Consider the following 27,559-nt stretch of genomic DNA (forward strand, 5'->3'; position numbering starts at 1 on the left):
CTCAGGGCAGGAAAACAAAGAGTAGGGCCCTCTGCTAGGCAGACGTGAGACTGTGATGCCAGAGTAACAGCTGGTGGCCTGTTTCTTCAGCCTGCTGACCGGCTCCTGCTGCCTCTTGAGTGGTTGCCCGCAGTGCTAGCTCTCCAGGGGCAGGCAGCTGCCACCTTTGGGGTCCCTAGCCCAGAGACGCTGCATTGGCGGGAGTTTCGAACACCACTCCACCCCTAGCCCACGGACTTTTGTGCCGGGCACAGCAGACTTCACCTCTGGAGGTGGGGAGAAGCAAGAAAAGCTGCTTTCTCTGGGTGGCTGGTGTGAATATGCAGGACTTTGCTGCTGAAAAATAGTCGGCAGGCTGTTGATTAAGCTCGCCAGACAGGCTTAGGCTGACTCTTGAGGGCCGGTCCCCAACACTAGTTCTCCAGTGGGGGTGGCCACCATCTTTGGGGTCCTCAGCCCAGAGACGCTGCTGTGCACAGTGGTTTTGGCCACTACCCATCGCCCAGCCCAGGGACTTTAGTGTGGGGAGGAGGCGGAAGGTGGGCGGAAGCGAGGAAAGCCGCTTTCTGTGCACTGCAAGTGTGAATCTGCGGGACCTTGGAGCTGAAGAAATAGTTGGCAGTCTGTTGATTTGGCCCACCAGACCAGCTTAGGCCATCTAGTAACAGCATAACTCCAAGGCTTGCTCTCCAGGTCTGGGTGTCCAACAGCATTGGGGTTTGTGGACAGGGAAGGGAAAAACTAGCCAGAGACCTCAGCAATTGCACCAATTGACTTCTCTTATAAGGAGCAGCCAGCCTTCCACGTGTGGTGAAAGAGCGCTGAATAATATATTAGTGGCGTCCCCTAGCAGCAGCTCAGACAACCATAGAACATGCACACCCAGGCTTGCACACACCAGCTGCGATCTGTCTTGCTCCTATTCCCACCTTAAGGGGGAACAGGGTCCAAGCAAACCTTGGGAATGCCAGGGCCGCTCCCAAAGATCAGGGCATTCGTATACCCCATCCTGGGGACCAGAGCCTACCACAGAGACATCAGATTACCTTCGTAACTGGCTCCTTCATGCAAACTACAGTCAATGACAGAGAGGGCAACCCCAGTCTCCATTGGTAAGAGGTGAAGACGGCAGGTAAGAGGCAACCCAACTTGCTAAAATGCCCCTAAGGCAATATAGGACCAGCGTGCCTCTTCCTACCACTGTCAAGGAATGACCCTTGGGGACCTGGAGACAGGACCATCATCCAGCCCTAGCATCCCCACTTCTTGACCAAGTAGCCTGATAAGAAGCAATCAGCAAAAGAATGCAGGAAACATGAAAGATCATAGAGAAAAATGATCCCCAGAGCAATCATTAGATCCTCAACAACAGACACCAACTTAAGTGACTTGATTAAAATGACAGGAAGAATTCCAAATATGGATTGTAAGAAAACTCAGTGGAATAGAAATCCAACACAAAGAAGCCATAAGAACAATAGAGAAAATAAATGAAACATCTCTAAAGAAATTCAAGTTTTACGAAAGAACAAAACAGAAATACTAGAAAAGAAAGAGGCATTCAAGGAAGAACAAAACACAGTGGAAAGCCTTAATAATAAAGTGGATCACACAGAGGAAAGAATCTCAGAGCTTGAAGATAATGTCCAACATTCACAAAATCTACGCATGCAATTCACCACATAAATAAAAGCAAGAACAAAAACCATATGATTCTCTCAATAGATTCAGAAAAAGCACTTGACAAAATCGAGCATACTTTTATGATAAAAGATCTTAACAAAATACGTATAGATGGGTCATACGTTAAAATTATTAAAGCCATATACGATAAACGCACAACCAATATCATACTAAATGGGGAAAAATTGGAAGCATTCCCACTTAGAACTGGAACCAGACAAGGTTGTCCACTATCTCCACTTTTATTCAACATAGTGCTGGAAGTGTTTGCCAGAGAAATCAGTCAAGAGGGGGGAATTAAGGGTCTCTAAATGGGGGCAGAAGAGGTCAAGCTCTCACTCTGTGCTGATGATATGATACTATATCTAGAAAATCCCAAGGGTTCCACCAAGAGACTTAATAAATGAATTCAGTGAAGTCTCAGGATATAAAGTCAATGCACAGAAATAAGCGGCATTCATATATGCCAATAACAGTGAAGCCAAAAGTCAAATCAAGGATGCAACACCTTTCACGACAGTATCAAAGAGAATTAAATATTTAGGAATATATTTAATGAAGGAGATGAGAAACCTATACAGGGAGAACTACAAAACAATGAGGACAGAAATTGTGGAAGATGTAAACAGAAGGAAAACCCTACCATGTTCATGGATTGGCAGAATCAATATTGTTAAAATGTTGTACTACCCAAAGTGATCTACAGAGTTAATGCAATCCCAATCAAAATACCATCATCATTCTTTGCATATCTAGAAAAAAATTAATTCTGCGCTTCATGCAGAACGAGAGAAGACCTCGTATAACCAAAGCAGTCTTAAGCAAAAAGAACAAATTGGGAGGCATTAATCTACCAGACTTCAAGCTTTTCTACAAGGCTATGATAACGAAAACAGCATGGTACTGGCACAAGAACAGAGATATAGATCTTTGGAACAAGGCTGAGAACCCGGTGATAAAACCATCCTCATATTGTCAGCTAATCTTTGACAAAGTAGACAAAAACATACCCTGGGGAAAAGAATCTCTATTCAGCAAATGGTGCTCAAAAAACTGGATAACCACATGCAGAAGATTGAAACTGGATCCCCACCTCTCACCTCTGACAAAAATTATCTCACGATGGATAACAGATCTAAACCTAAGGTGTGAAACCTTAAGAATTCTAGAAGAAAATGTTGAGAAAATTCTTACAGACATTGGCCTAGGCAAAGAATTTATGAAGAAGATCCCAAAGCAATCACAGCAGCAGCAAAAATAAATAAATGGGACCTGATCAAATTAAAAAGCTTCTACACAGCCAAGGGAACTATCATTAGAGTCAATAGACAACTTCCAGAATGGGAAAAAATATTTGTTTTCTACACATCTGAAAAAGGGCTCCTAACAAGAATCTATATAGAACTTAAGAAAATTAACAAGAAAAAAAATCACACATCTCCATCAAAAAGTGGATAAAGGGCATGAACTGAAAAGATGAGGAAGATAGAATAATGGCCGGCAAACATATAAAAAGTGCTCAACGTGTCTAATCGTCAGGGAAATGCAAATCAAAACCACAATAAGATATCACCTAACTTCAGTGTGAATGGCTTCTCAAAAAGTTTCAAAACAACAAATGCTGGTGTGGATGTGAACAGGTAGGAACACTCTTACACTGACTGCTTGTGAGACTTCAGATTAGTACAACCCCTGTGGAAAGTAACTTGGAGATATCTCAAAGAGCTAAAAATAGAACTACCAATTGATCCAGCAATCCCACTACTAGGCATCTACCCAAAGGAAAAAAAGGCATTCTATAATGAAGACATCTGCACTCGAATGTTTACGGCAGCACAATTCACAATTGCAAAGATGTAGAAACAACCCAAGTGCCCATCAATGCATGAGTGGATTAATAAAATGTCATATATGTGTACCATGGAGTTCTACTCAGGCATAAAAACCAGTGGTGACCTAGCACTTCTTGTATTATCCTGGATAGAGCCGGAGCCCATCCTTTGAAGTGAGATATCACAAGAATGGAAAAACAAGCACCACATGTACTGGCCATCAACTGGTACTAACTGATCAACACTAAGGTGCTCACATGGAAGTAATATTCACTGGGTGCTGGTGAGGTGGTGGTAGGGTTTTGGGGGTATGTAAACTCGCAACTAATGGGTGCTTAGGGCACTATATGGGGGAAGGGCATGCTTGTGTGAGGCAAAGGCAATATATGTAATGAAAATGTTTGTACCCCCACAATATTCTGAAATTTAAAAAGTAAGTAAAAAGAAACTTAAAAAGTTGTGAATTGCTCTTTTACTTCTCTTGGAATCGCTGATCAGCTTGTGGTAGAAGAGTGTGAAGGTGCTCGGTGACCACTCTATATGTGCACCTTCCAGCTGAGCTGAAAGTCCCTGCAGACGTCCTTGTAGGGAGGCCCTGAGACTGCTACACATCCGTGAGAAATGTCCCAGCCTCTCTGTAAAATCTCTAGTTCCCCACCACATACACGTGGGTCACAGGGAGCAGTTGCTGCTGCTTTTTGGGGTGAGAGAATTAATCCACATGCATTTTTTGGTTTGAACGTCATAAGAATTGGAATTATAAATGGTAGCGAGCAGCTGCAATTTTAAAAGGATGTTACATGATTTTATGCCAAAATAAACTGGAACTGCCAGTACTGTTAATAGATTGTCAGTACCATTAACCAGACCTTCCTTTCTGAGTAAGAGGCAGGGAAGGAAGGTTTTTTAAAATCTTGAAAGCTGCATATCCTTTCTGTAGTCAGAGACAGAAGTCTCTGCTCTAGAAAGGGAGTCCTGAAAGAAAGAGAGCTTAGGTAAGCTCTAGACCTCCTGAAAGAGTAAGGAGGTCCGAATTCAAGAGGACTCACGCCTTGTATGCAAGAATGTATTTGGAGCCAGAGGAACTCGGGATTCTGGCTGGTCAGGTACTGAGTCTGGGAGGAGTATTTGATGTTTGCAGGAAAGGAGGTCACTCAGAATCTTGGTTAGAGCCCCGGAAATGTCAACCTAAAGAAAGAAGTTTGAGAAAGCAAATCTAAACAGTTTACTTGAGTGAAGGTGAGGACAGCTCCCTGGAAGACTCTGACTCGTGTAACCTTGGATATGACCTTTGTTATGAGAACCCAAAACAAGTGACTGAGGCAAAGATCTCAGTCAATTGAGGTTTATTACACCGAAGTTTGAGATGTGCCTGGGAAAAGCACAAACCGCAGAAGCATCTGTGATCTATTCCACATCCAGGTGATGTGGAAACTCGGTATTTAACAGAAGTGGGCATACAGAAATAAAAAGCGGGGGGGAAGTGAGGTAAGTGGTTACATTCTTGTTAGACTTTTCTCAGTGCCCAGGAAATCTCCATTTTACATAAGGTAGGGTGAATTTTTGAAGATAAAAAGGGAGTAAAGGAAGAATCAATTATGTAGATGTCCCTGGGTAGTTGGAAGAATGTTTGATCTTGTTCTCTGTCCTGTACCTGGGAAGATAAGCCTGTAATCAACATTGGTGTGGAATCAGACAGACTTCAGATTGAGGAGTAGACTTAGCCTGCAGACCTAAAGTTACAATTTGTATGTCTTTGTTTATGGGAGGCCAGCTAAGAATTTCTTCCTGAATGATCTCTGGGGTCAGTCTTGTAGATACCTGGATACCTGAGCCCTTTCACTTCTCATGGGGATCTGGCTGATGCATAACGTTAGTAAGAGCTGTTCATTCGGAAGGGGGTGTTGCATGACTCGGCCTCCAGACTTCAGCTTCCCTTTTACATGAGCGGGGGGAGGGGGGTTCTGAGATTTTTATTTTCTTTACAGGAGAAATTTATATGTAGTGTAATTATTCCTTACATATGTTTTGGTCTGTAAACTGGTTTGTAGAGTTATGTATGCTTGTCTTTTAAACTGTAGACTAAGAATATCCGTAGAAGCTTTCATAATAAATAATACTGTTATTTACATAAAAGTAGTAATACATTATTTAGTAGCTTAGTAGGCTTATTGTGGGATTATCTGGGAGGTTTCATGAGTATTCTGAAATAGCTGCAGAATTCATCAGACAAATGAAAGTGATTATCATGAAACCAGTCTTCTCATGTTTTCCTGCAGTTAGTGGGATAGCATGACACCTGCATTGATATTATTTAGACTAACGAGGGAAATTCTTTTTAAAATGTAAACCAGACCATGCATTTTTAAGAATTACTCAGTAGAGCTTCTTGAAAAGATCTTGTGAAAATTAAGTAAAATTGAGTTTGAAAAAATTGGATTAGATATGTCTACAGATTTGGGGCTCAAAAAAGCCACAGTGTGGAGAATACCAGCTTCTGTTACAAACAGTGATTCCTGTATTTCTTTTCCTGCAAGTCATAAAGGCAAGTTTTGTGTGTGTGTTTGTTTGTTTTTTTACTTCACACTTCCCAGTTCATAGAAGGGGCAAGATTTTTAACAAAAGACTATATGCATTGGGGCAGGTTGTGTTAAAAGTGATGAGGTACTACATGCATTGGAGCAGGTTAGTGAGGGATGGTGAGTCTTGGCATCAGGATTTCTTTCTTTCTTTCTTTCTTTCTTTCTTTCTTTTTTTTTTTTTTTTTTGAGACAGTCTCACTCTGTTGCCCAGGCTAGAGTGCCGTGGCGTCAGCCTAGCTCACAGCAACCTCAAACTCCTGGGCTCAAGTGATCTTCCTACCTCAGCCTCCCGAGTAGCTGGGACTACGGGCATGCGCCACCATGCCTGGCTAATTTTTTCTATATATATTTTTAGTTGGCCAGATAATTTCTTTCTATTTTTAGTAGAGACGGGGTCTCGCTCTTGCTCAGGCAGGTCTTGAACTCCTGACCTCAAACGATCCACCCGCCTCGGCCTCCCAGAGTGCTGGGATTACAGGCGTGAGCCACCGCGCTCCGCTGGCATCAGGATTTCTGAGCAAGGGCCTTCAGAATCTCAATTCCTTTGTCTCTCAGAAATTTTGCCAGTTCTGGGAAAAAACTCAAAAAGGTCAAATAGTTGAAAGTTAGAGGGTTCTGGTCATCAAGCCCTCCTGGCCTGAGAATCTAAAACATCAGAGGGAGAGGATTATAAAAAACATATATAGATCACTGAACTTTGTTCATAGATCTAGGTACAATAGCACCGAGATGTTTATTTTTGAGATCATCAACTTTGTCAGCCTTTTTCAATACTTTTTATATTTTGTATTCAGTTTAAGAAGGACTTTTATTCCCCATACAAATGAACATTATTTCCCTTATTGTAAGGTAATAATCCTAACTGCAGCTCTTTTTTTTCTGCCATATTCTCTTCCGTCATCTGAAAGATTTGAGGCAATAATCTCACTTTTCTGACGTGATATGCAAGTCTCTGGAAGCTACGTAATAATCTAACTTTTCTCATACATTTCAAACGCTTCTTTTATCAGACACTCCCATTTATTTTAAGTTTATTCTTTCTCGTACATCCTATGGATGGATGGATAATACATAAACAGATCATATAGACAGAGGTATAGATAAAATTGCATATTTGTTTAGAAAGTGCTGTTTTCACAATAGTGAATAATGTTTAGATTTTTTATGTCTCAAGCCAACTCCATATAACAGCATACTTTTCATCTTTATGTTTGTTTTTCAATAAATATATACATACACAATGTATTAATTTTTAATGAAATTCTGGGTTCAATGTAATATTATTTTATTAGGACTTCAGTACCTATTTTGACAGTTGCAATTAACTTCAAGTTGTCTTTGCCGACTTTATTCACTTTTTATTTCAGGTAATACTACATCAGAAAAGCATATTGGAAGCTTCCTGTATTTATATGTTTAGCATCAGTTTCTAAAACCTGGAGGTTATGTCATTTTGAATGTCTGGTACAGATAGAACACGTATACCTCAGTAAACACGTCCTATTAGTGTACTGCACTTTACAGTCAACTAAAGTTTCCTCTGTGTGGTCATATTGATATGATATATAGTTATTTTCATTTATTTAACTTTTAGTGGATGTATGTCTTCCTGTGTGCATCAAAACAACTGTCCTACTACAGTTGTTGCTAATTTTATTCACTTGGTTAAGGTTCTGTCTGACAGATTTTTCCACCGTAGAGTTAATTACCTCGTGAAGATTTACCAACTGATGTGTGTAAACTGTCACGTTTAATTTGGAAGCTCCTTTTTCTTTTTAGATTCCCTTTGCATATAGCTTGCTTTGGAAAATGAAGGCTCTCATCTTCATTTCCTGGTCAGATGAACTGGGATTTGCCACTTACTGGGTGTTTGAAAGGCATTCCTTGTGGACCAGGAGCTTTGAGATCACTTGTGAGATTGTTACAAATTCAGGTTTCACCCCAGATCTCCTGAATGAAAGAAAATCTGCATTTGAACAAGATCTCCAGTTCATTGTGTTTTTTTTTTTTGTTTTTTTTTTGTTTTTTTTTGAGACAGAGTCTCACTCTGTTGCCCGGGCTAGAGTGAGTGCCGTGGCGTCAGCCTAGCTCACAGCAACCTCAAACTCCTGGGCTTAAGCGATCCTACTGCCTCAGCCTCCCGAGTAGCTGGGACTACAGGCATGCACCACCATGCCCGGCTAATTTTTTCTATATATATTTTTAGCTGTCCATATAATTCTTTCTATTTTTAGTAGAGATGGGGTCTCGCTCTTGCTCAGGCTGGTCTCGAACTCCTGAGCTCCAACGATCCGCCCACCTCGGCCTCCCAGAGAGCTAGGATTACAGGCGTGAGCCACCGCGCCCGGCCCAGTTCATTGTTTTATTCATTAAAGTTTGAGAGGTACCTTTTAACTCAGCGTTACTTTGTATCTGGAATATATATATACAGCTAATCCTGTATGATATAAAGGTAGCTCTCAGAAATGTAAATGGTTGTTGGTGCTTTGAATTTTACAACTGTATCATCTAGAAAACTATAGTATCTACACTGGTTTTGTGGATCTTATGTCATCCTCCTTCCTCAGATTTAGAGAATTTTTCTGTGTTAATAATTGTCCTTTCAAACAATAGCAGTCACTCATTTGAGTGAGAACCAGTACTCTCCCTCTCTCACTTCACCTGGAGTCACGTTAACAACTCTTCCCACGGCCACGTTGTAAATATGTGTTTTTCTTTCAGGGACTGTTGACATTCGGGGATGTGTCCATAAAATTCTCCGTGGAGGAGTGGGAATGCCTGGACCCTGCCCAGCGGAATTTGTATAGGGATGTGATGTTGGAGAACTACAGAAACTTGCTCTCCCTGGGTGAGGATCAATTCAATACACAATTTCTATTCCACATGAAGGATTTCATATCCCTCCCTTGTAGAATGTTTTCTGGGAGTTTCTGCTTTATATGAATGAGTTTCAGATTATTCTTTCTAAGGAAAACTGGGGGATTTATTGGTATAGAAAAGAAAAATCTTCAACATTCTTTATCTGGACATTAATCTTACTCTTTTTTGAGCTGATCTGTATCTTTCACTCTAGATTAGCGGTAATCCCAGAAATTTAGTGGTATAAAATATTGTTATCCACACCATCAAATCCCATTTCCACCATCCGTTTTTAATTCACTAGGACTGGGTAATAGATCTAAGGACCCACAAATTTTAAACAGTTCCTAAATATTCTCAAGATTCTATCAGAAAATGATATTTTTTTATTAATTTTCTAAAATCTTCCATAACATTTTCTCTTCTCTACTGAGCAGAGTACTCGGTTGGTAATTGGAGAATACCAGCAAGAGTGATATAAATTTTTCTAATAAAACAGGTCTTGCTGTCTCTAAGCCAGACCTCATCCTCAGTCTGGAGCAAAGGAAAGAGCCCTGGAAGGTGAAGAGACATGAGACAGTAGCAGAACACACAGGTAAGTGGAAGTGAGTGAAGCAGATGACACAGGTGAGAGGTCCACAGGTCAAGGAGGCAGCCAGACCTTAAAATGTGGTTTGGGAAACTCTGAACAGCCTGGGCTTCTTTCTCTTGTTGTCACATTTGGGCATCTCTGTCCCTTGTTCCCAGGCTATCTAAGGACTTGACTTTCCCTTCAGTGATCTTCCTTTGAGGTTACAGTGAAAAGCAGTCTCGTTGATGGCTTGTAAGGGACTGCAGGATCTCACTGCTCTTGCATTGTTTTTCAGGACATGGGAATATCTAATATCTATGTATGTTTTGAGAAACTCTATGTTAAACCATTTTTTTTTTCCACCCCGCCCAGCTAAACCATTTTTTAATTTCCCTTTTTTCATCATATGTGAAATGTGTGAGTGTAGTGGTGATATTGGTATTCGGTTTAGAAATTCCAGAACACCACAAGCAGAGGTTGTATGTTTTCTGCTTTATGGTTTCCTATCCTGTGGAAGTATTAAATGTGATTCCACAGAAATTCATACTCTAATGTTATCAAACACTAAGTATCTCCCTAAATACAGTAAAATATAATGTTATTTTACTTCTAAATTCTGTTTCCCCTGTGAACTGTGATTAATAATTTAAATTCTGTATGCCCAAATTTCTCAACTTTAATATAGTTTAAGATACTCCCTACATTTCTTAATATGGTGTCATTGAGAAGCTTAGAACATCGTTGAGCATGTGTCAGACTCCCACTTGTTACTTTATTGTTTAATAACCATCATTTTGTGATTTTCTCTTGTTTAGTATGATGCTCACTGGTGACTGTGGCATTCATATTTATGTGTGTGTATACATATATGCACACACATAGATATGTGTATATGTATGTTTGTGTGACATGGACTTCCTCACAAATAAAAGTTGTATAATGATGTAATTATTGTATACAATGTAATGATATATGTATGCCTTGTGAAAGGATTGATACTATCAAGTTAATGAACATATCTAACACTTGTCAATTACGTTGTTTAACTGTGAGAACACTTAAGGTCTACTGTCATAGAAAATTTTAAAATAAAAACATTATTATTAGGTACCAGCAAAAGGCTATACATTACATCCACAACACTTATTCACCTTCTAACTGAAAGTTTGTACTGTTTGAACAACATCTCCCCATTTTTTGCTACCTCAGGCCCTGGCAAGCACCTTTGTACTTTCTGCTGCTGTGCTGACAACCTTTCAGGTTCCCCATATAAGGAAGATTATGCAGAATTTTCTTTGTGTCCCTGGCTTATTTCCTTAGCATAATGTCCCCCGGTCCATGTATGTTGTTGAAATGGTTGAGTGATAATTTTGATAGCTGAATCATATTCTCTTGTGTATATGTATCATATTTTCTTTGTTCATTTAGGAATCACAAACATTTAGGTTGTTTTTGTATCTTGGCAGTTGTCAATAATGCTGCACTGAGCATGAGAGTGCATTTATTTATTTGAGATGCCAATTTTATTTCCTTTGGTTATATACACTCAAATGGGATTACTAGATTGTATGATAGTTTTTTTTAAGAACCTCCATAATTGTTTTGATCATGAATCTACCAATTTACAACTCAACAGTGTACAGGATTTCTTTTTCTTCACATCCTTGTCAAAACTTGTCTTTTTTTTATATTAGTTATCCTGACAAGTATAAACTGATATCTCATCGTAATTTTGATTTGTAATTCTCTGATGATTGGTTATGTTGAGCGCCTTTTTACATACCTATGGGCTATTTGTATGTCTTTATTGGGAAATATCTATTCAATCTTATGCCTATCTTTCAATTAGTTATTATATTCATTATTACTATTACCATTGATTTGTATGAGTTTCTAATGTAGTTTGAATATTAACCTCTTATAAGACATATGGTTTGCAAATGTTTTCTCACATCCTATAAGTATTCCTATTTCATTGTTTGCTCTCCAGAAGCTTTGTGGTTTGATGCAGCCCAACTTATTTATATTTGCTTTTATTTTCACACTTTTAGTGTCATATCCAAAAAATTCATTGCCAACATCAATATGAAGAAGAGTTTTCATGTTTTCTTTTAAGATTTTTAAGGATTCATGTCTTACACTCATCCTTTTTTTTTTTTTTTTTTTTTGAGACAAAGTCTCACTCTGTTGCCCGGGCTAGAGTGCCGTGGCGTCAGCCTAGCTCACAGCAACCTCCAACTCCTGGGCTCAAGCAATCCTCCTGCCTCAGCCTCCCGAGTAGCTGGGACTACAGGCACGCGCCACCATGCCTGGCTAATTTTTTCTATATATATTTTTAGCTGTCCAGCTAATTTCTTTCTATTTTTAGTAGAGACGGGGTCTCGCTCTTGCTTAAGCTGGTCTTGAACTCCTGACCTCGAGTGATCCTCCAGCCTCGGCCTCCCAGAGTGCTAGGATTACAGGCGTGAGCCACTGCGCCTGGCCTACACTCGTCTTTAATTTGAGTTAATTTTGGAGGATAGTATAAGAAAAATGGTCTAATTTTATTCTTTTTCTTGTGGATATCCAGTTTTTCTAGCACAAATTATTGAAGAGACTATTTTTTTTTTTTTTTTTTTGAGACAGAGTCTCTCTCTGTTGCCCAGGCTAGAGTGAGTGCCGTGGCGTCAGCCTAGCTCACAGCAACCTCAAACTCCTGAGCTCAAGGGATCCTCCTGTCTCAGCCTCCCGAGTAGCTGGGACTACAGGCATGCACCACTATGCCCGGCTAATTTTTTCTATATATATTTTTAGCTGTCCATATAATTTCTTTCTATTTTTAGTAGAGATGGGGTCTCGCTCTTGCTCAGGCTGGTCTCGAACTCCTGAGCTCAAACGATCCGCCCACCTCGGCCTCCCAGAGTGCTAGGATTACAGGCGTGAGCCACCGCGCCCGGCCTGAAGAGACTATTTTCTGCATTGTATATTCCTGTTTCTCTGTCAAAGATTAGTTGACCTGGTATGCATGGGTTTGTTCCTGGGATCTCTATTCTGTTCCACTGGTTGTTGTATCATTTTTAATCGACATAACATTGTGTTTTATTACTGTAGTTTGAAAATATTATTTGAAATCACAAAGTATCATGCTCCTAACTTTGTTCTTCCTCAAGATTACTTCGGTTATTCAAAGTCTGTTGAAGTTCCATAAAAATTTTAGGATTGTGATTTTTTTATTTTTCTAAGAAAATGCCATTGGAATTTTTTAGGTAGTTCATTGAATTTATGGAAGTTTGATAGGGACTTAGTTGAATCTATAGATCACTTTGGATAATACAGTACTTTAACAGTATTTATTCTTTCATTCCATAAACTTGGGATATTTTTACATTTATTTATGTCTATTTCTATCTTTAATATCTTATATTTTTCAGTGTAAAGCTTTTTTGCCTCTGTGGTTAAATTTATTGCTAAAAATTTAATGTTTAGATGCTTTTATAAATAAGATTTTTTCCTTTTTTATTAGTTTGTTGTTAATGTATGGAAGCACTGACATTTGTATGTTAATTTAAGATTCTGCCCACTTACTATTTTAAACAATTTTTGGTGTATTATTTATGGTGTTGTCTATATAAGGTCATGTCATATATGAACAGTGATATTTTTACTTCTTTCTTTCTATTTGGACAGATTTTTATTTTTTTCATTTTCTTGCCTAATAGTTCTGCCTAGGATTTCCAATATTATGTTTTTTTTTGTTGTTGTTTTTTTTTTTGTTTTTTTTGTTTTTTTTGAGACAGAGTCTCACTCTGTTGCCCAGGCTAGAGTGAGTGCCGTGGCGTCAGCCTAGCTCACAGCAACCTCAAACTCCTGAGCTTAAGCGATCCTCCTGTCTCAGCCTCCCGAGTAGCTGGGACTACAGGCATGCACCACCATGCCCGGCTAATTTTTTCTATATATATTTTTAGCTGTCCATATAATTTCTTTCTATTTTTAGTAGAGATGGGGTCTCGCTCTTGCTCAGGCTGGTCTCGAACTCTTGAGCTCAAACGATCCGCCCACCTCGGCCTCCCAGAGTGCTAGGATTACAGGCGTGAGCCACCACGCCCGGCCACCAATATTATGTTAAAATAGAAGCATTAAGAATGGGCATAATACAACCTTGCACTGGTGTCTGTGCACTGAAGGAACAAACACCTTTTCCAGCTTATAAGCCAGTTCCAGCAGGTAGAGATGTTCCCTTCTTGGGTACCCTTCCCTTCCTGGCTGATGGGATCTCCTGTGGGTTTACAGATAAGATGGGTTACAGCTGGGTGACAGTTCTGCTGCCAGGTATGAGTGAGGTCTGTCTTTAATGTGGGCTTCTCAGCAGGGGCTTGTGCAGCTGTGAATCCCGTCTTACTCCTGAGCAGACTGCATTGCCTTCAGGACATCCATCTGTAGGGAGGCACCCGCAGTTGGTTCTGCCTGGGGCAGGCCTGAGACCAGGTGTACGGATGAGTGTGGCTCCCGCTGAGGATGTCAGCGGGTTGCCCCAGGTCACTGCCTGGGTACCTTGGTGGGCAGGACTGGCCTAGGACTGTGGCTAAGAGGGATGGAACTGAGTCACAGAACTGCTTCAGAGGCCACAGTGAGCACTACGGTCTGTAGGACTGTCTCCATGACCACAAATGGTCATTGCTTCTCAGGTCTCTGGACAGGCAGCACCACTCCCAGACCATGACTGGGAGAAGCTGGAGGTGCCTGCATAGTCACGTCATGACTCTCCGCGGGACCAAGTTGAGTGGGCCATTTCCTGTTCTGTAGCAAGACCAGGGTTTCCCGAGTTTGCCACATGAATGAGGGCCTGCCTGCTTAAAATAACCCTCCTTGGTCTAGGGCTTTATCAGGGTTTTACGCCCTTCTCTCTGGATCCTGAAGCTCTCATAAAAGCACTTTTTTAGGTGTGGTCTGACTGTATCACCCAGGCTCATCTCCAACTGCTGGACTGAAGTGATCCTGTCACCTCAGCCTCCTAGTAGCCAAGATTACAGGTGTGAGCCACTTTGTTGGGCTGTCACAGAGGCACTTTTGTCATAGGTGGCTGCCAAATGTTCATTGTTGTGGGGAGATAAACAAGCGGGGGGCTTTTTATTCCACCATCTTCCTGATTTCACACTCTGTGTATTTTCACTTTCTATTTTATTCTATATTAAATTTTCTCCAATTTTAGATTCAAAAATTCAGAACCATATGCTAGAATTTCACGTATGCAAGAAATAAATTAGATAATCCATAGGTATCCCATAATTATTAAAAGGTTCACTTGAACGTTTGAGTTTACTGCAGGCAAAAACGAATCATTAGAATTGTCATCTACGGCCATACCACCTGGAACTCACCTGATCTCGGAAGCTAAGCAGGGTCGGGCCTGGTTAGCACTAGGATGGGAGAATTGTCATCCTCTTTTCTCAACCAATATCTAAATTATAATACAATTTTTGCCAAATGTTTATTTTACATAGCAGTGACTCTCATCATATTTTTCTTTCTTTTTTTTTTTTTTTTTGAGACAGAGTCTCACTCTGTTGCCCAGGCTAGAGTGAGTGCCGTGGCGTTAGCCTAGCTCACAGCAACCTCAAACTCCTGAGCTCAAGCGATCCTCCTGTCTCAGCCTCCCGAGTAGCTGGGACTACAGGCATGCACCACCATGCCCGGCTAATTTTTTTTCTATATATATTTTAGCTGTCCATATAATTTCTTTCTATTTTTAGTAGAGACGGGGTCTCGCTCTTGCTCAGGCTGGTCTCGAACTTCTGAGCTCAAACGATCCACCCGCCTCGGCCTCCCAGAGTGCTAGGATTACAGGCGTGAGCCACCGCGCCCGGCCCTCTCATCATATTTTTCAAAAATTTTTTTTACTTTATTTTCAAATATAAGCTTTTCTTTGCTGCCACAGGCTGAATTACAGCATTTTCAGTTTTTGTAAGAATAGCATGAATACTGTAATAACATAATAAAAGTTATCTTTAATGTTTTTAAATGCTTAGATATTCTGATTAGATCCTTTTATTAATGATTGTAATACATTTTCTGTGAAATTTTATTGCCGTATATAGCATAGCAATGATTCAAAATACCTGCTTTACATGGGTTCACAGTCATAGTTGAACATTGTAGTTATCCAGAAAAAAACTTTTTTTAATGGTAAAGCAATATTTCACACAGGATTATATGTCTAAACATTTCTTTTATTCTCGTTTTGCAATTCCATATCACTGTGTTTCTTTTTTAGACATCAGTTTTTTTGTGTGTTTGGTTTCACTTTTGTATTAAAATTTTGGATGAAATTACAACACTTTTAAGTCAATGTGTGGTTAAAATATGAATGTGCCATGTATATGAAAAATAACGTATGTGTGTTTGTCTCTACAAATATTACCCCAAGTTTGTCTGTGACTTTTCTGTGTATTTCTTTTCTGGCTGACTTTCCATGGGGGTTTCGTCCTGTCTGGGTGAGTGGTCTCAAGTGCTGTGCACTCAGCGAGGAATTGCATTAGCTGTGTGGGAGGGAAACGCTGCTGTGCCTCATTGCGCTTTGCAGGCAGCTGTTAGGTCAAATTCCAGACGGGTGGAACCCGGTGGGTGCGGGTGCGTGGGTGCGTGGGTGCGGGGCCGAGGCGGGACGCCAGGCGGGCAGGTGGGGAGGGGCCTTGTGCGCGGACCGCGTGAGCGGGCACCGCCCTTCCCCGCACCGCCCTTCCCCGCGCGCCCAGGCCTCTCCCCGCGGCTGCGCTGGCTGCGTGGCCGCCTCTGCCCGGGCCGGGCGGTGCGTGCTCGCGGGCCCTCCGCAGGCCGGAGCCTGGTCGCTCGCGTGCAGACGCGCGTGCAAAACTGCAGTTTGACGGGCCCCACGGCCACGGGACCTGGATCGCAAGGCCCGCAACCCGCGGCAGTGCGGGCCGAGGGTCGCTCCGCGGCAGCTGCAGACCCCGCAGCTGGGGCTGCCCCCTTTTTGCCCACATTCTTAATGGCGCGTTTTATGTTGTTAATTGTTAAACTCAATAAATATACCTCCTGTTGTTTAAAAAAAAGGTCATTTTTAAAAAGACATAACTATTTTAGTTATCTTTTTAAAAATTGTTTAAAAATAACATAAAATTTACCACCTTAAATCATTTTAGGTGTACATTTCATTAGTAGTAGGTTTATTTTTATTATTATGCACAAGACCTCTAAAACTACTAAGTCTTGCAAAACTAAAACTCAATACCTACTAAGTAACAACTGCCCATTTTACCCTCTCTCCAGCCCTTGGCAAAACTCATTCTACTTTCAGTTTCTGAATTTGACTGCTTAAAATACATCATATTAAGTGCAATCTTAAACTATCTGTCACATTGTTACTGGCTAGTTTCAGTTAACAGGGTAAGGTCATGGTTTGTCCTTATATTATTTGGCAATCTTTTCTTTTCTTTTTTCTTTCTTTCTTTCTTTTTTTTTTTTTTTTTTTTTTTTGTGAGACAGGAGGCAGGGTCTCACTCTGTTGCCTGTGGTATAGTGCAGAGTGATAGCTCATTGCAACCTCAAACACCTGGATTTAAGTGGTCCTCTTTTCTCAGCCTCCAGAGTAGCTGGGACTGCAGGCATACACCACCATGCCCAGCTAATTTTTCTGTTTTTTGAAAAGACAACACTTTCAACATTTTGCTCAGGCTGGTCTTAAACTATTGGCCTCAAGCAATCCTCCTGCCTTGGCCTCCCAAATTGCTAAGATTACAGGCATGAGTCACCACACCTGGCCTAAGATTTTTATTTTTAAGGCTTAATAATATTCCATTGTCTTTATCTGTCCATCAGGTGAGGGACGTCTGTTACCCATGCCTCTGGTGTGCGGGGGATGCTGCTGCAGTGAACGTGGGTGTGCACACGTCTCTAGCTTCTGCACTGCGTGCTCGGGATGGAGACCCAGACTTGGGATTTCTGGATCATATGTTACTTTTCATTTTTAATTTTTTGAGTAATCTTCATATATTTTTCATCATGTCTGCATCATTTATTCCCACCAATATTTCAAAAAACATTCCTGTATATCTTTGACAAACTTTTTTTTATATTGCCCATTCTGAGTGTGAGGTGATATTTCACTGACTTTGCATTGCATTTCTCTAAAATTTAGTAATGTTGCGTATCCTTTCAAATGCTTGTTGCACACTTATGTGTCTTTGGGAAAATGTCAGTTCAATTCTTTGTTCATTTTTTAATTGAGTTATTCAGTTTTTGTTGAGTTTTAGTTTATGTATTCTGAGTATTAACTCCCATCATATATATGACTTACAGATATTTTGACCCATTTCTTAGGTGGCATGTTCACTCAACTGAATGTTTTCTTTGATGTGCATAAATTCTGCAATATCATTTAGTCCCACTGTTCTGTTCTGTTCCTTTGCTTATGCATTTGATGTCATATCCAAAAGAACAACGCTGAGACTAATGTCATGATCTTTTTCCTACATATTCTAAGAGTTTTATTAGTCATATTTCTTATGTTTTAAGTAATTAACCCATTTAAAAATATTTTTGTATGTGGTGCAAGGGATTAGTCCAACTTCAATTTTTTTTTCATATAGGTATCCAGTTGTCAACAGCATTTGTTGAAGAGACTCTCTTTTTCCATTGGGTGGTCATGGACACCCTGTGAAAAACAGTTTATTTTGGGGCTCTCTATTCTGTTTTGTGATCTGTTTATCTGTCTTTATGCCAGTATCACATTGTTTTTATTTTTGTAGCTTTGTAGTACATTTTGAAATCAGGAAGTGTATTGTCTCTTGGTTCTTCTTTTTAAAGGGTATTTGGCTAATCCTAGTTTCTAAATAAATTTTAGAATTTTTAAAATACGTTTGCAAAAAAAGGTGCCATTGGGATTTTGAGAGAGGTTACATTGAATTTATCACTGAGGGTATTACTGACATGTTAATAATATCAAGTAGTCCGATTCTTGAGCAAGAATATGTTCAAGAGTATGTTTAATGTCCACATCTTTTTGGATTTGCCAGTTTTTCTTCTGCTTTTCATTTCTGGTTTCATTTCATTTTGGTCAGCATGCACTGTATGATTTCAGTCATCTTAAATTTGATTAGATTTGATGTGTTCTAATATAAGATACCATGTGTAATTGAAAACATATATTTTGCTGCTTTTGACTTGAGAGTTCTGTACATATCTGTTAGGTTTAATTGGTGTATAATGCTGTTTGAGTTTTCTATTTTATTTTTGAGCTTCTATCTGATTTTTCTATTCATTATTGAAAGTGGGGTCTTAAACAATCACCATGTTACAGTGTATTTCTTGCTTCACTTCTGCCAATATTTGTTTCATATATTTGAAATCCGTAATGTCATATATACATGTGATGTAATATATAACACATTATATAATATATATAACCTATACATGTGCTTTTAGATACACTTACATACATATGTATTTTACTGTTATAGATTCCTGTAAATGGACTCATTTTATCATTTTGTAATATCAGTCTTTGTTTCTCATGACAGTTTTGACCAAAAGTGTATTTTTGTTTTCCTTTGGAAATAGAATCTTGCTCTGTCACCTTGGCTAGATTACAGTGACATCATCATAACTCACTGCAGCCTCAAACTCCGCAGCTCAAGTGATCCTCCTGCCTCAGCCTCCCAAGTACCTGAGGCTACAGACACATGTCACTATGCCCTCCTGATTTTTCTATGTTTAGTAGAGACAGGGTCTCACTCTTGCTCAGGCTAGTCCTCAAACTACAGAGCTCAAGCGATCCTCCTGCCTCAGCCTCCCAGAGTGCTAGGATTGCAGGCATGAGCCACCGTACCTAGACCTAAAATATATTTTGTCTAATATAATTATGCCCACTTGTAGTTACTATTTTCATGGAATATATATTTTTATTCTTTTATTTTCAGCCTATTTGACACCTTAGAGCTAAAATGAGTCTCTTGTAGACAGAATATTATAGAAACTCATTTCTTCTTCTTTTTTTCTTTCACTTTTTAAAGTATATTTAAATCTTTTTACTTTAAAGACTAGTCAAGTGCAGTAGTGAGAAGGAGGAAAGTAGTAGAACAGGAGTTTAATCTGTAACTGACTGTGAACAATCAAATGAGATAACTCACTACCTTCGGACCAGCCAAAACTCATGTAATTCTTCATCCATTCAACCATACTATCTTTTTTATATTAAAGAGTTTAGTCCATTTATATTTAAAGTAATTACTGAAAGAAGTGAAATTACTCTTACTTCAGTTCTTGTGTCCATGTTATCCTCATTTCTTCTCTTAATGCCTTCATTTTATTGCTTTTGTATTACCTTCTTTGATTCTTTTTATTTTCTTTTGCACAACGTCTATAGATAGTTTCTTTTTGAACACCTGGACAAATGGAGAGTACAGAAACATTTTAAAGTTACAAAAAATGTAGTTCAGTCTCATAGCAACTTAACTTCATTTGAATTAAAAAAACCACACCTGTTTACACCCCCACTTTGTTATTAATGAGAAAAATTATATTATTTTATATTGTGCATGTATTAATAGAGAACTTTCAGATTTCTGAAATAATGTGCTGAAATTTATGTTTTATAAAATCTGAATTAGATAATTAGCATGCACCTCACATTTATTAAAATGACTGGTTCGTATCTTTCAATTTGCTGCATGCAAATATTAGCATTTTCATCCAATGTTACCAACCTTTATCTGAATGATAACATAATTTATTCCTAATTGTGCATCTTATATATGAGTTTCACACCATATTTTACAATATCCATATTTTTCCTGTATTAAGAAATTTAACACTTTTGTTTTGCTTCTGAAACCTGGAGTCAGCCTTTCTCTTTTGTGTAAGAGCAGCAATATATTAATAACATAAGACAGCAGTTTCTCTAGTGTCATTTGAATGCCTAATCTTTAAAATTTTTTTACCAAAGATTTTTTGTGAAAGATTATAATGTGTTTTCGTGAAGTAATACTGCCCTAACCTTATGCTAATGATTTAAAATCTGTGCTCTTCATGGCTGCCCAGTCATTCTTGACAATTATAGTTATCTAGAATTCTTCAGTAATATACTATGTTTATTCAGAATTTCATGGGTTAAAGTTTCTTTAAATTTTGTTTTGTAGTTTTATAGTTCTGTTTCATTTTTAAAGTAGATTACCTCACATCAGTTAGTTATATGTTTTTAGTTTTTACCTGTATATTATAATATTTAATGATAATATTCAACTCTGTACATTAAGACATTGTGGGGCTGGGTGCGGTGGCTCACGCCTGTGATCCTAGCTCTCTGGGAGGCCGAGGTGGGCGGATTGTTTGAGCTCAGGAGTTCGAGACCAGCCTGAGCAAGAGCGAGACCCCGTCTCTACTAAAAATAGAAAGAAATTATATGGACAGCTAAAAATATATATAGAAAAAATTAGCCGGGCATGGTGGCGCATGCCTGTAGTCCCAACTACTCGGGAGGCTGAGACAGGAGGATCCCTTGAGCTCAGGAGTTTGAGGTTGCTGTGAGCTAGGCTGATGCCACGGCACTCACTCTAGCCCGGGCAACAGAGTGAGATTCTGTCTCCACATTGTGGAGCAAAAGTCAAGTATAAATCAGTCATGTTTGCCAATATAATTTTCTTTGTGTTTGTTTGCCTGTATAAATATTACTCCTAATTTATTTATGAATAGTATTTTTTTTCTTGGTTGGTGGTCAATGGTTATTTTATCCTGTCTAAGTGAATAGCCATGAAAATTGTATTAATTTCAACAGGCATTTATTGGTGAATATATATTATCCTTGTGTGAAACATTTGAAGATAATTTTTGAGAAGCTTGAAAACTCTATTTTTGGTATTATTGTTTATTTTTCATTGTAAAAACACATGAAATTTACAATCTTAAATATTTTGATTATATGCTTTAGTCATGTAAAGTATGTTGACATTGTTATGCAGCATAAGTCTCTAGAACATTTTTATCTTGTAAAACTAAAACTCAACATACGTGAACCAACTACCTATTTTACCCACTGTCCTTTACAAGCACTATTCTATTTTTTTGTCTCTAAAAATGGAACTACTTTATATTTTTTACATAAGTAGATTCATGAAGTATCTGTCTTTCAGGGGAGACTGGCTTATTGCATTTAACAATGTCAAGGTTTTTCTTTATCATAGATGTTAGAAAATTTCCTGCTTTTTAAAAACAATAATATTCCATTATTTTTATATGCCAAATTATATTTATTTGGTTTGTTTTCACATACTGGCTTTTATGAATAATGCTACAAGGAATATGTATGTCCAAATAACTCTTCATGTGACCGTTTATATGATAGTTTTATATCTGCCCTGAGTTTTGTTTCCTTGGTCTCATTGTCTGCCCTTATGCTAGTAGCGCACTGCTTTGATTACTGTACCTTTGTAACATGTCTTGAAGTCAGAAGGTGTGGTGCGTCCAACATTGTTTCTTTTTTTGGAGATTGTTGGGCTCTTCATGTACTTTGGCATTCCACATGACTTTTGAACTGCTTTTTCTTTTTCTGCAAAATATGACATTGAGAATTTTAAAGAGATTGCATGGAATTTGTAGATCACTTTGGGCAGTATGGACATGTTTACGATAGTGAGTCCTCCAACCCTTGAGCAAGAGCATTCCCAAGAATGTGTCCTTTAGTTTCCATTTACGTGTGGATTTTCTGGCTTGCCTTCTGTTACTGATTTCTACTTTCATTCCATTTTGGTTGGTCACAAACAATAATCTGTAAGATTTAAATTTTTAAAAGTTTATAAAGAATTGTTTAGTGTGCTAACAGGTGTTCAGTCCAAAAGAATGTCTTATGAGCTATTGAAAAGATTGTGTATTGTGCTGTTGTGTGGAGTGTTCTTTAAATACCCATTAGATATACTTGTTTTATACTGCTTTCAAGTTTTCTGTTCCCTGATTAATATTGTGTCTTGCATTATTATTCATTACCAAAAGTAGGGTATTGAAATATGCTAACATTATTATATTGCTATGTATTTCTTGATTGAGTTTTGTGAATGTTTGCTTTACATGTTTGGCAACCCTGATTTTATACAGATAGATATATAACATATATACAAATATATAAAAATAAATGATAGGTTCCCAGTGAATGAATACCTTTTTGTTATTTAATATCTTTCTTTGTCTTTTGTGACAGTTTTTACTTAAAGTATATTTTATGAAATAGAACAAGTTTGCCTCAAAAATATACTGTATATGCCTAATTGTGACCTCCCCTGCTCTCATTGGACTAAAATTTGCTTGGAATGTCTTTTTCTGTCCTCCCAATTTTAGTCCATTTTTGTCATTTGATTGATGATGAGTCTCTTGCACACAATACAGAGTTGCTTTTTTTGATTTTCTTAAATTCCTGTCTTTATTCAATTTGTCTTTTGATTGTGAAGTTCAGCCCCTGAATATTTATATAAATTTCTGAAAGGGAAGGACTTACTATTGCCATCTTATTATTATGATTATTTTGATTCCTGTAGCTATTTTGCCCTGTTTTTCTATCTTTTTGTCTCATTGTGTTTTGTAGTCACATGCTTTGACTCATTTCTTATTATTTTAGTGTATCTCTATAGGTATTGTGGTTACCACAGTGATTATACAATACTTCTTATAGTTACAAGAATCTATTTAAACTGGTAGCACCTTAACTTTAGTTGTATATAAAAAGTCTTCCTCATTACCTCTGCCCTCAACTTTTGTTATTGATATCACCAATTATATCTTTTTACATTGTACACCCATTAATGGAAGTTTAGTGGTATTTTTTTGTTTTTGTTTGCAAGTGTTAGAGCATGACTAAAAGTGTTTTCTGTACTGTCATTATAATACTACAGAATTTTACTTAAGTGTACTTATGTATTTTTCCAGGAACGTTATCTATTTTTATATGAGTTTGTGTTGTTTTCTGGCATCTTTTTATTTTCAATGCAAGGGGCTCTCTTTGGCATTTTTTTTGTGGGGCACGTCTAGTGGTGATAAACTTTTTCAGAATCTAATTATCTTGATAAGTATTCTTTATTTTTCTTTATTTAAATGGGGAGTTTTGCTGAATATAGTGTTTCTGCTTTTAAGTTTTTATTCTTTTTGCAATTGACACATCATTTTTGTCCTGCTGCTTTCAAGATTCTCCTCTTGTGTGTGATTTCAAAAACTTTGCTTATTATCTGCCTTGTTAGGCGTCCCTTGGTGTTTCTCCTAGCTGAAGTATGTTGAGCTTCTTGGTTTTTTATGTCTTTATTCTTACATTAGAAAATTTCTGTCATTTATTATCATATGCTTCAGCCAAACAATTTAATTTGTTTCTTTTTATGATTTTATTTTCATTGATATTCTCATTTTCCTGATTTCATTTGGTAGTCAGTATTCCCATTTCACTCATTAAGCATCATTCACATGGTTATTTTTTATTTTATTTTTTAATTTTTCTTTAATTTTAGAGACAGAGTCTTGCTCTGTCACCCTGGCTAGAGTGCAGGGGCATCATCATAGCTGACAGCAACCTCAAATTCCTAGGCTCAAGCAATTCTCCTGCTTTATCCTCTCCAATAGCTTAAACTACCAGCGTGCACCAACACACCAGCTAATTTTTCTATTCCTGGTAGAGACAGGGTCTCACTCTTGTTGAGGCTAATCTCAAACTCCCAAGCTCAAGTGATCCTCCCACCTTAGCCTCGCAGAGTGCTAGGACTGGAGGAGTGAGCCACTGGGCCCAGCCCAGATGTTTATTTTTAATTTTTTTCAGTTAATTTATACATTTCCATTCCTTTGTGGTTTATTAATCATTATTTTGTTTCTTTGATTGGGCTATGGTACCCTGATATTTTGTGTGTGTTGTAATCTTTGGTTGAGATTTGAGGATTAATAAAAGCCACCTTTCAGAAACTTTATCACGTGACTTCCTCTTGGGAAACTCTGGAAACAATGGACTGTACTAGAGATACAAGAAGCCTCAAATCTGCTCTGAAGATGTTTCTTCTGTGGAATTTTGTGTTTATTTTCCAGTTGAAATAATTTTCTCACATTTCTTCAGAAGAGCCTGTCATCATGTGCTACACCTGTTCCCTGCGTGTGGCATTAAAGTCCCTCTGCTGCTGTAACAATCTTTTACCTTTGGTTTCAGAACACCCAGTCTGCTCTTCAAATGGTAGCACCGTTCTGTGAAGCACCCTGTCTTATGGTAGATGGAAACCGGTCTTTGTAAGGGCCCCCAAAAGCCAGAAGGATGGTCATGGCTGTCATTATTTTCTTTCTCTTTTGAGGGAGAAACTAGGGTTTGGGAATTTACTTTTGTATGCACCGTGTTGTATTAAGAAGGAAGAAAGGCCATGGTGGGTAAATATCACAAACTCTTCTTTCTCTTCTTTGTGGCTCTTGGCATTGTGCTCACCTGGTGTGCTTCAAACTCTCACCTGGCAATTAGAATTCCCACAAAGGCAATTTTGTCAGTATAATTTTGTTCTATTTATTTATATAAAAGAGAATTAGGGCCTGTACATTGTATTATGCCATCTTGCTAATGTGCTTGGTATAATTTTACATGTTGAATTTGCAATGTATATTAACCTGATTCAGAAAAAAAGACACAAGTGGATTAATTTGTTATTTTTTTAATTTCTTTCAGCTATATCTTCTCATTTCACCCAACACCATTTGCCAGAACAGAGCATAAATGTTTCATTTCAAAAAGTGACAATGAGAAGATATCGAAGCTGTGGCCTTGAGAATTTAAACTTAACGAGAGATCTCGAAAGTGTGGGTGAGCGTCAGGAGCAGATAGGATGTTATCATGGACTTAACCGATGTTCACCGACTACCCACACCAAAATCACCCAGTGTAATAAATGTTTGAATGTCTTCACAAAATTCGCAAATGTAAATAGATACAAGATGCGGCACACTGTAGCAAAACCTTTTAAATGTACAGACTGTGGGAAGGGCTTTAACCAATGCTCACATATTATTGAACGTAAGAAAATTCATGATGGAGAGAAACCTTACAAATGTAGACAATGTGGCAAAGTATTTATGTCTTGCTCAAGCCTTTCTAATCATAACACAATTCATACTGGAGAGGAAGCCCACAAATGTGAAGAATGTGGTAAAGCCTTTAATCAGTTGTCACATCTTACTAGGCATAAGAGAATTCATACTGGAGAGAAACCCTGCAAATGTGAAGAGTGTGGCAAAGCCTTTAAGCAGTTCTCCTATCTTACTACGCATAAGAGAATTCATACCGGAGAGAAACCCTACAAATGTGAAGAGTGTGGCAAAGCCTTTAACCAGTTGTCATATCTTACTACGCATAAGAGAATTCATACTGGAGAGAAACCCTACAAATGTGAAGAGTGTGGCAAAGCATTTAACTGGTGTTCATACCTTACTGCACACAAGAGAATTCATACTGGAGAGAAACCCTACAAATGTGAAGAATGTGGCAAAGCCTTTAATCAGTTGTCACATCTTACTATGCATAAGAGAATTCATACCGGAGAGAATCCCTACAAATGTGAAGAGTGTGGCAAAGCCTTTAAGCAGATCTCCTATCTTACTGCGCATAAGAGAATTCATACTGGAGAGAAACCCTACAAATGTGAGCAATGTGGCAAAGCCTTCAAACGGTTCTTATATCTTACTAAGCATAAGAGAATTCATACTGGAGAGAAACCTTACAAATGTGAAGAGTGTGGCAAAGCCTTTAAGCAGTCGTCATATCTTACTACACATAACAGAATTCATACTGGAGAAAAACCCTATAAATGTGAAGAATGTGGCAAAGCCTTTACCCAGTTGTCAAATTTTATTACGCATAAGAGAATTCATACTGGAGAGAAACCCTACAAATGTGAAGAGTGTGGCAAAGCATTTAACTGGTTTTCACACCTTACTGTACACAAGAGAATTCATACTGGAGAGAAACCCTACAAATGTGAACAATGTGGCAAAGCCTTTACCCACTGCTCATATCTTAATATGCATAAGAGAATTCATACTGGACAGAAACCCTACAAATGTGAAGAATGTGGCAAAGCCTTTACCCACTGCTCATATCTTGCTGGTCATAAGAGAATTCATACTGGACAGAAACCCTACAAATGTGAAGAGTGTGGCAAAGCATTTAACTGGTGTTCATACCTTACTGCACACAAGAGAATTCATACTGGAGAGAAACCCTACAAATGTGAACAATGTGGCAAAGCCTTTACCCACTGCTCATATCTTACTATGCATAAGAGAATTCATACTGGACAGAAACCCTACAAATGTCAAGAATGTGGCAAAGCCTTTATCCAGTTCTCATATCTTACGAAACATAAGAGAATTCATACTGGAGAGAAACCGTACAAATGTGAAGAATGTGGCAAAGCCTTTGTCTTCTGCTCATATCTTACTATGCATAAAAAAAATCATACTGGAGAGAAACCCTACAAATGTGAAGAGTGTGGCAAAGCCTTTAAGCAGTTGTCATATCTTACTATGCATAACAGAATTCATACTGGAGAGAAACCCTACAAATGTGAACAATGTGGCAAAGCCTTTACCCAGTGCTCATATCTTACTGTGCATAAGAGAATTCATACTGGAGAGAAACCCTACAAATGTGAAGAGTGTGGCAAAGCCTTTAAGCAGTTCTCCTATCTTACTGCGCATAAGGCAATTCATACTCGAGAGAAACCCTACAAATGTGAGCAATGTGGCAAAGCCTTCAAACGGTTCTTATATCTTACTAAGCATAAGAGAATTCATACTGGAGAGAAACCTTACAAATGTGAAGAGTGTGGCAAAGCATTTAATTGGTGTTCATACCTTACTGCACACAAGAGAATTCATACTGGAGAGAAACCCTACAGATGTAAAGAATGTGGCAAAGATTTTAGCCACACCTCTCATCTAAAGGTACATAAGGTAGTTCATACTGGAGAGAAGCCCTACAAATGTGAAGAATGTGGCAAAGCCTTTAGCCAGCGCGCATCTCGTTCTGTACATAAGAGAATCCA

At 38.5% G+C, this 27,559-nt stretch overlaps 1 protein-coding gene across 1 annotated transcript; it reads left to right on the top strand.

Annotated features, from left to right (window-relative positions):
* The first annotated feature begins 8,911 nt into the window (after positions 1–8,911).
* On the top strand, positions 8,912–27,418 carry LOC138382851 (zinc finger protein 676-like). The gene is given in 4 exon segments (XM_069467489.1): positions 8,912–8,945; positions 9,456–9,551; positions 25,186–27,362; positions 27,365–27,418. Coding segments are annotated over 4 exon segments (2,361 nt in total).
* The last annotated feature ends 141 nt before the right edge of the window (positions 27,419–27,559 follow it).

Source organism: Eulemur rufifrons, chromosome 4, assembly GCF_041146395.1.
Source record: "Eulemur rufifrons isolate Redbay chromosome 4, OSU_ERuf_1, whole genome shotgun sequence".
NCBI lineage: Eukaryota > Metazoa > Chordata > Mammalia > Primates > Lemuridae > Eulemur > Eulemur rufifrons.